The sequence below is a fragment of the Cervus canadensis genome, chromosome X (assembly GCF_019320065.1).
Source record: "Cervus canadensis isolate Bull #8, Minnesota chromosome X, ASM1932006v1, whole genome shotgun sequence".
In the NCBI taxonomy this organism is placed as follows: domain Eukaryota; kingdom Metazoa; phylum Chordata; class Mammalia; order Artiodactyla; family Cervidae; genus Cervus; species Cervus canadensis.
Genome location: NC_057419.1, coordinates 128064821 through 128075090, shown reverse-complemented (window position 1 = coordinate 128075090; position 10270 = coordinate 128064821). Strand labels below are relative to the sequence as shown.

General features: G+C 36.7%; 1 protein-coding gene across 1 annotated transcript in view; it reads right to left on the bottom strand.

Moving 5' to 3' along the window:
• Positions 1-5572: 5572 nt before the first annotated feature.
• WDR44 (WD repeat domain 44) overlaps positions 5573-10270 on the bottom strand; it is an 82930-nt gene continuing 78232 nt past the window's right edge. Inside the window, exon 20 of the mRNA XM_043458390.1 lies at positions 5573-6642. Coding sequence (XP_043314325.1) covers positions 6548-6642 — 95 coding nt within the window. The 3' untranslated portion in view covers positions 5573-6547. The remainder of the gene's footprint in view (positions 6643-10270) is intronic.

Below are 10270 nucleotides of genomic sequence, written 5' to 3'. Positions count from 1 at the left end.
ACTGAAGCCTTGCTTCTACCTAAGCCTTGCTACTAGTCCCTGCCAGCAATCAACATATATAACCCAACTCTGCCCTCACAAATGCTTCTTCGAGGGTAGTAATTTACATGGAAATAATCCGTAAGTCATGGTTTCTCTATAACTTTTTGTTAACTCCTCCTAAGATTTAGGTTTCCCAGAAAATTCAAAATTGAAAAATGTGTAATGGATCTGCCATTATTTATGCTCTACTGCTAATCTGAAGAGGCCTTATTAACAAAGGGCTTCCCTGGTGGCTCCGTTGGTAAAGAATCTGCCTACAATGCAGGAGACCCAGGTTCAATCCCTGGCTGTGGAAGATCTCCTGGAGAAGGAAATGACAACCCACTCCAGTATTCTTGCCTGGAAAATCCCATGGACAGAGGAGCTTGGTGAGCTACAGTCTATGGGGTCACAAAGAGTTTGGACATGACTTAGCGACTAAACCACCAATAGTGGAAAAAAGTTTCTATCGTATTAATAAAGAGTGCTCTGATTGTGACCTTTGAAGGAAAAGGCCATACCTTATTATCTTTTATTCTTTACAGTACCTCAGAGTAGGAACTCAGAAAATATGCAATAAAATGATTGAAATCATAATTGTAACGCCTTCATGAATTTCTGAGATCCAAAGCATATTAGACTCCCTCAAGGTCTTGACACAGATTAAGCACTGGATGTTTGCTGAATGAGTGCAACTCCAGTGGAGCAACAGGACAGACTGTAAAATTGCTTTAGGATAATGCTAAGAAATGGCAACCCACTCCAGTGTTCTTGCCTGGAGAATCCCAGGGATGGGGTCGCACAGAGTCGGACACGACTGAAGTGACTTAGCAGTAGCAGTAAGCATCTGAAAGCAAGGCAGGAAGTTGTCTACAAAAGAATGCCATTGTTTATTTACTAAATAAGTATGGCTATCTATATGATCAAATCTTAATAGAGAACAGATAATATAGATGAATCTAATTTTAAAAGGTGATGTTGAGTAGAGAAAAAAGGCACTGACCTAAGTAACTGAAAATGGTGTTGTGACCAAATATTATGACATAAAAGACAAAGGACTTTATGTAAAAACTGTCTAGTTGGTAAATGTGTTTCTCCTGGGGATATGGGTTAGCAATTCTGAAACTGCTGAACATGTTATGTTGTGATTGAACAAATAAGTAAATGGATAGTGAATGGTGGGAACCAGGTGGCTCACTCTTGGAGAAAGAGGTTATTCATAAGCAAGAGGAGGAAACTAGAATAATCTATGCACTAATGGATCACTCAGAGACATCAGCAAGGATTCAAATCCAATTTAATATTGAGATACATAGAAAATTTTATAGATGTGGATATCAACAGAGATTTGTATGCATGCATATATTTCTTTGCTCTGTCAGCTGAGATGGCCTAGAAGAAACAACACCCCAGTAGCAATGAGCACATCTATCACCCAGATCTTCATTTTTAATACCAGTCTCTAATAAAAGGAACCTGGATAAGTGGTTGATTACAGAACTGGAAACATATGAAATGAACCTGGAGCATGTTAGGAGTGACATAAAGAAAGGAAGTGCTCAAAAAAAAAAGTCAAAGGGACATAGAAGCCAACTTGAAAGAACAAGTTGAAAGACAAAATAATGCAGTGTTGGACTACAACTCAAAGTATAAAATAATTACCTGTAAGTCCAAGCTGATACAAACAAATGGTTGAATAAATAAATAAGGGAGAAGAGACCTATCTCCTGTACTAAGCAGTTCCAAATTAAGTTATACAGATACTTGCTTCTCAAGGAGGTGGGCCTTTACTCTTCCCCACCCCAAGAGTTTGGGCTGTGCTTAGTGATTCACTTCCAAAGAACAGATTTATGGAAAGTGAGAAAAAAGTAACTTTGTAGTAGAGAAACCTGACAAACACTCCTCAGCCAAGTGATAAGTCATGCTGGTACTATATATGCTTGATGCGATGTAATGAAGGAACAATCCACCTCCGTGAGCTTCCTCCCTAGAGGCTACAGCCTGTTGAAATCATGAGAAAAATACCAGACAAACCCAACTGAGGGACATTGAACAAAATACTTAACCAGTACTCCTCAAAACTGCTGAAATCATCAGAAGCATGGGCAGCATGAGAGAACATCATGGCTAAGAAGAGCCAAAGGAGACCTGACAACCACATATAATGTCACATCCTGAATGGGATTCCTGAACAGAAAAAGGACATAGGTAAAAACTAGTGAAATCCAAATAAAGCGTGGAGTTAATAGTAATGTACCAGTTTTGGTTCCTTAATGTGAAAAATGTGCCACTGTAATGTCAGATGCTAACCACAGAGGAAGTTGGTGCAGGGGTTATGTGAACTATGCAAACTTTTCTGAAAAATATAAAACTATTCTAAAATAAAGTTTACTTAAATTAAGGAAGCACAATATGCCTAAATGAAAGGTATTCTGGACTGGATCTTGGAACTGAAAAAGGACACTAGTGAAAAACTGGTGCAATATGAATAAAGTTGGGAGTTTACTTAATAGTATTGCAGCAGTGTGGATTTTAGTTTTGATGAATGTACCATGGTAATGTAAGATACTAACATTAAGGGAAACTGGGTAATAAGTACATGGGAACGCCATATTTCCTTTGCAACTTTTCTGTAAATCTAGTTATTCCAAAATAAAATTTAAAAAATGTAGTGCAGAGTAGCTGGACATACAAGCTAGCTCGATCTGCTTGGGCCAGGCTAGATAACCTGTAATCTACATGATGACATTTGATTTGTTGGGGAATCTGCAGTGGATCTCTCCCCTGTTTTCCATACCACCCTTCGCACTGGCCCTGCTGTATCAACCTGAATGCATTTCATGTGCATGGATCTACACCAGCCATGTGGTTGTGGTTAACGGGGGAAACCTGGGCTCCCCAAGACTAGATGACTTACATCTAGAGAACAAAAGAAAATAGAATGGACCAAGCTTCAGAACTGAAGGGAACAGGAAAGCAGTTGCGGGGAGGAGTCTGATAATCAGGAGTTAGTTTGAAACAGAAGACAGGTAAGATTTTGGGGGGAATAGACAATGATTTTAGGCTGGGAGGAGGGGTGCCAGAGACCAGTGACAATGTTGCCTTGGTTAGGTACTTCGTTTTTTCTGCCTTACCTCTGGCTTACTCATAAGGTTTTTTACCCACGTTATCTTTGCTACTTGTACTATTAGATGAACAAAGACTGGCCTGAAAGTTAAGTGGCTGTCATGAGTTACTAGGAAGCAAAAAAAAAACAGAGATTGGGAATAGGATGAGAAGGGGCATTCCTAGGGCTACAGCCATGAGACAGTTGCAAGTCTCTTGCTTGTTTCTGTGGCCACCTTCTCCATCAGACTGTGAGCTCTTCTGGCACAAGATGCTGTCTTATTCTTCTCTAGTCCCAGCAATGGTCTGTACATAGGAGATGTTCAATAAACAAATGCTAATGCAGAAGCAAGGCAGGAAACTAGAAACTAGTGAAACTGGGCATGATTTTCTTTTGAAAACTTATGGGGAAATATTAAATCCCAAACATATTTTTATCCTGAATCCCATAATAAAGACTTAAAAAATTCCAAAAATTTGATTTTTTCATATCAGCAAGGAGAGCTGGCTCTCAAAATTTGAAATTGGAATTTGGGGAATGGATATATTAATGTTATACATGTATTTCAAAGAATAAAAAGCAACTGCTTAGCTGTATAATGTGAAAGACCAGAGAAAATGGCATGCTAAATTATGTTGTCATTCATATTTTAATTCCAATTAATGTAAACAAGATAAAGGCAAGGGAAGGCTTGTTATGACTCTTCAAAGAGTTTTTAATGAAATGTGGCTTTAAACTTATTTAGGTAGCCACACTAACTCGGTGATAAAATTTTCACCAGAGAAAGGGAAAATAAGAAAATATGGTTACTTTTTTCAAAAGCTAGGTTTATTCACTTTAATAGACTGTTGCCCTAAGATAAGATTGTGCTTGACTTTTTTTAGTATTAAAATGTTCTCTCTTTTATGATGGTGGCTTCCCAGGTGGCTCAGTGGTAAAGAATCCACCTGCTAAGCAGGAGATGCAGGTTCGATCTCTGGGTAGGGAAGATCCACTGGAGAAGGAAATGGCAACCCACTGAGTATTCTTGCCTAGAAAATTTCATGGACAGAGGAGCCTGGCGGGTTATAGTCCATTGGGTCACAAGTCAGACATGACTTAGCAACTAAATAACAAATAAATGGTGGAAGTTTTTTAAAGTGTTGAGTTGATAAAAAAGGGCTGGTGCCCTATTGTCAATCCTTAAAATACTATTCATCAAAAAAATATATATTCATCCATGAAATATCAGTATCTGAAAAGTGCTTCCACATCCTCCCCTCCCTTTTTTTTGGTCTAGAAGTGTACTGAGGGATTCGGGAAATGCAGTGAGAAATGTATGTCTATTGAGTACTAGCTAGGTACGAAGTTTTACATATACATGATTTTCACTAAATCCTTATGATTTCAGTGAGATATTCTCATACTGCAGATAAGGACATGGAAATTAATATAAAATAACATGCCCAAGGAAGGTGCTCACAGAGGAAACCAAATCTAAGTTTATCTAATTCTAGAATCTGTGCTCCTTCCAATAATACCACACCACTTAATACAGTGAGTTTCTAATACAGTTCATTTTAGGGAAAAATACTGTTCAATTTTTCTTTACATACATCTTGATGCTACCTTTTCAAACTCACTTTCTGACTTGTAACTTTGCAGCATATTTATATAATGATAAACCAACATTTTAAAAATTAAATTTAGAAGTATCAGTATTATTCTCTTAAGCTTGCATCCCAACTATTTTGCCTTTGCCTTTTTGTTCAAGAAACCACATAAAACCCATCAGGAAATATTCATATGGCAACACCCCGATTATATGCAGTTGAAACATCCAGCACCACAGCAAGACTACGAGGCATCAGGCAGAAGTCAGTGAAACCCAAGCAGCCTCAGAGAGTTGAATACACTGAGTTCTCTGAGACACCAGACCAATTCCACTGCCATCCAGACCTTGAGACTAAGAAAGAGACCAGTTAGAAAGCCAATGGCATAACAACTTGATCTGTCAGGCAGAGTACAGGAAAGTGAGCAGAGAGGTGGGGAGAGGATAGTGAGGGAGGTGGGAGGAGAGGAAGGAGGAAGCATGTCGCTGGGAAGAGGAAGAAAGCAGCATAGAAATAAAACCAAGATAAACAATACGGAATGAACTAGAAAATCCAGGACACTCAAGACTATGCTGATTAATAAGGATATGATCATGGCTCCTCAGCTTCTCACTTACATACTGAAAACCACTGCAGTAAAGAATGTTATAAGCATAGAGATGAACTGGTAGCAGTGTTCATTTTAGAACTAGAATTAAAAACTATTTTTCTTAAAGGTATGTAGCTAATGCATTATAATTTAGGGGTCCAAAATTTGATCTCTGCTTGCTAAAAATCAAATTATATAACAAGACTTTTATTTTCTTACATTTCTCAAGTTACTTAAGTCATTGGAAAATAAAATCACATGTTTAACAATTTTTGGCCACCAACTTTTAATAATACATATTTAATTTTCAGAAACATATGCTAACCATCAACAACATTATTAGGGTTCCATCAACCCCAGATGTTATTTCATTGGTACATTATCAATATTTACAAAGGCTTCCAAATTTAACAACACAAAACAAAACAGCTTAATTTTTAAAACTACAATGCTTTAAAAAAATGTAAACAGTCCATTTTTACATTATTGTAAAAAAGAAGACTCACTCCTTAATGCGGCTTAATTTTTTTTAAGTGAGCAAAGCCTGGTGCTCATGGATAAAGAATGAAAAGAATTCTTTACATAGAAACATTGTGCTCCAGTGTGGCAAAAAAAAAAAAATTATATATACACATACAAAGAAAAGAATCTTAAGTCCACAATTTAGACCACACACACAAAAAAAATCGTCCCCAAATTGAGAAATTTATAAAAACCATTTACACATGGTTGTTGACCTACTGAAAACCTATATAACATTTTTAAAACAATAACTCAGTCAAAAGATACCACTTCTCTTAAAAATGAAATTTTGTGCAAAAGAAATTATTTAAGCTAGAAACAAGACACTCCTCCTCAATAAGAGGCCAAAAGAGCCACTGAAATAATTTAACTCTGTTAGATTTAGTGCATGTAACCAAAAGGCACACACATGTGATTAATATATTAATATATTTTCATGCAGAAACCTGTGCATGTTCACAATTATATAACAAAAACACAAACGTAACAAAATGTAAAGCCTAATGTTTGGCAATGTTATTCTAGCTACATTCCTTTCTAGTCTATCAATCCAGAGTTTACTAGATCATTAACACTGCCTCTCAAAAAATATATTATATTTGAACAACTTCCAATAAAAATTTAAAAAAAGGATGTTAACCTGAAACACTATGATTTTTTTCAGTCCTGGTACATACAGAAACTTACTGATATGTTTATTTTAAATGTCATTTCAAATTAAGATACATTTTTCCTTTTGTTAATAAACACTTTGATTGCTCCAGTGAAGTCAGCAGAGAGAAGAACTTCTGTGTTGTCTGTCTTCATAATACCTTAAAAGCATAAAAAAAAGTTTTTCATTGATTTTAAAGGAATATGAAGTCTGCTGCTACCAGCCTGTCACATGCCCATGACCCTCAACCTCTGGGGTGGGAAGAACCTCTCCCCGCCTTTTCAGTCTATTTCCTGGCTTGCTCCCGTAATCCTTTCATCCTCTCTGAGGCTCAATTCCACTTTACCTTGTCTTAGCTGCTCTTTTCCTGGCATAGGGAGATTATGGCCCCTTGGGGCCTGGATGCCTGGATTTCGTCCCAGGCAGCCAAGGCCTCTAAATTGTCTAATTCTTCATTTCATGGCAAGAGTGTGTGTGTGTTAGTCACTTAGTCGTGTCCAACTCTTTGCGACCCGATGGACTACAGCTCACCAGGCTCCTCTGTCCATGGGATTCTCCAGGCAAGAAGAATACTGGAATGGGTTGCTGTGCGTTCCTCCAGGGGAATCTTCCTGAGCCAGGGATTGAACCTGGGTCTCCTGCATTGCAGGCAGATTCTTTACTATCTGGGCCATCAGAGAAGCCCTCACAGCAAGAGGCTAGTGTATTATTCAGCCCCAGGACTGGAGTGTTGGCAAGATGGGATCAGCTGGGCAAGTCTTTTGCTAACAGGGTTCACTAATGAGATTGACAGTAAGGTTTACTGTACAGCAGACATACTGGAACTGCCATGAAATGCAGTACACATGATTGCTCTGTGAATGCTGACAACACCTTTTGCCTTTCCAGTCCATACTGAAGAACTATGTAGCTATGCTGAATGGCAAAAATGCTTACCTCTTACGTTTGCCGGTAAAAACATTTAACAAACAAAATTCAGGTTAACGATTATGCACAGGCAAAAATTGTAGACTTAAGAAGTGCTGACTTGTGAGGAAGCAGATAATCCAAACTTTAAATGGACAGTTGTGTACAGGATGAGTTAGACAAAATGGTTTCACTTAGATTTGCTAAAAACATATGCTAAACCTTTGAACATTCCTAATACACTTTTCATTTATCTCAAAGTACCATCATGCAGCAGAAGCAGCAGCAAACAACTGACAGATATCAGAGAGGCTGGAGAAGAAAAGAAATCATCATATATATAAATATAAAAATGTTTTATAAGATACTATATAATGAAGATGATAATATCTATTACACGTCAGGCATTTTGCTAGATGCATGTGTTATCTTTAATTCTTATCACAACCTTGTTTCTTTTTTTAGTTTTCAGCTGTATCTTTTTAAAAATTGAAGTATAGTTGATTTACAATACTGTGTTAGTTTCAGTTGTTCAGAAAAGTGATTGAGACATGCATACACTTGGAGGTACATAAATATGTACATGAGCTTCCCACGTGGCACTAGTGGTATTGGACCCGCTTGCCAATGCAGGTAGATGTAAGAGACATGGGTTCGACCCCTGGGTTGGGAAGATCCCCTGTAAGAAGGTATGGCAACCTACACCAGTGTTCTTGCCCAGAAAACCCCATGGGCAGAGAAGCCTGGCAGGCTGCAGTCCATAGGGTCGCACAGAGTTGGGCACAACTAAAATGACTTAGCATGCACACACATATATGTACATATATATTTTTTCCATTATAGGTTGTTACAAGATATTGAATATGTTCCCTGTGCTATATAGTAAATCTTTGTTATATATATTTTATATAAGGTAGTGTGCATCTGTTAAACCCGTACTCATAATTTCTCCCTCTCCTCTTCCTTTTTGGTAACTATAAGTTTGTTTTCTATGTCTGTGAGTCTGTTTCTGTTTTGTAAGTTCACTGGTACTATTTTTTAGATTTCATATATAAATGCTATCATACTTATCTTTGTCTGTCTGACTTACTTCACTTAATATAATCGTTAGGTCCATCCATATTGCTGCAAGTGGCATTATTTCATTCTTTTTAATGGGTGAGTAATATTTCTGTGTGTGTGTGTGTGTGTGTGTGTGTGTGTATACTGTACCTTTGACTTGCATTTCTCTAATAATTAGTGATATGGAACATCTTATCATGTGCCTGTTGGCCATCTGTATGTCTTCTTTGAAAAAATGTCATTTAGGTCTTCTGCCCATATCAAAACCTTATCAATGAGGTATTATCACCATTTTAAACATGAGGAAAATGGAAGCTTAAATAGTCAAATATGTCAGGAATAAAGAGGAGGGCAATCAGATATACTTTATGATCTCATACCCTGGGTTTGAGAGTATTCTTAGAATATACCTACACAGGTAGAAAATAGCAAACACAAATCTGAGTATGATCCAAAGTTGTGCCTCTTTAAAAAGGACCCAGCGAAGTGGTAACTGAACAATGTTAATACTGTGCGGTTTTGAGAAGTCTAAAAAAAAGCACTTTCCATTTTTCCTCAAATAGTTTAAAAAGCTAGAATTTTCTGTGCAATATGTAGGGGAATGTACAGAGTGTAAAAAGGAATCATTGGACAAAAAGAAAAGAAAAAACCCAACCAAACGACTTAATTTAGAAGAGAGAAACAGGATTTGACTGTGAGGGAAAAAAAATGAAAAGAAATATTTCCAAACAGGCATTTAGTAAAGGTGTAATAATTCTGAGTTGGTTTATTTTTAAATCATGTAATTGAAAGAAGTGCTAGACTGAAGCTTGTCTTTGGTATCAAAATTTTGCTTCACAGACAGAAGAAATAGTGTATTTAGTGCAGTGTAGAGTGCAAACAATACCACAAGGGAAACTGCTTGAGATTAAATAAACATGCTTGAGAACTTTTAAATATTCAAATAATTTTAGAAGCACTCTTGGTACACTGTATGTATTGCTGTGTCTTTATAACACTCTTCAAGACCTGGTGTAGTCTCTAAAGTGAGAAAACGCATTTACTAAAATATTCTGCAATCGAGTGTAACAATACAAACTGTTTTTGTTAACAACTGGTCCAAATTCACATGGCTTTATCTTGTTCTTAAGAATTAACAGAAAAAAAAAGAATTAACAGGAAAATAATTTTTATATAATTGGCACTCACTACTACTTGATGGTTTCTTTTCACTTCCTAATCTGAGCATTTTATATAACTGAAAGGACTCTTCATTATTAAAGCCTTATTACACGCTTGGAGATGTTGGGTTGACCAAAAACTTCATTCAGGTTTTTCCACTGGATATGAGGGAAAAACCCAAACAAACTTTTTGGTCAACCCAAGAGCTATCTATGAGAAGCTATAAATTTGTGGCAAGAGAAAAGAATACTGCTTTCATTTTGGTTTAACTCACTTTTTCAGTAATTCTTTATTAAGCATCTACCATATGCAGGCAAGCACTGGGCTAGGCACTGGCACTACAACAATAAATAAAATACATAAAATCTGTGTCCTCACAGAGATGATACTGTAGTGGAAGAGAAAGGTGATATATTTTGTATATATTTATGTCTTGTTTGCATTTCTCTAAAGAGAACAACTGTTCATAAAAAAATTACAACCTTTCAAAATTTTCATTTTTAATTCCCAGGTGAATTTAAGAGAAGTAAAACCTCCAAGAATTATGTTACCAAAACGTTCAGAAATGAATATCTGTCAACCATTATGTTGTATACAAGAAATATTCTTCATATTCATGAAGACCTCATAATACTCATAGATCAATGAAGCTACTAAAG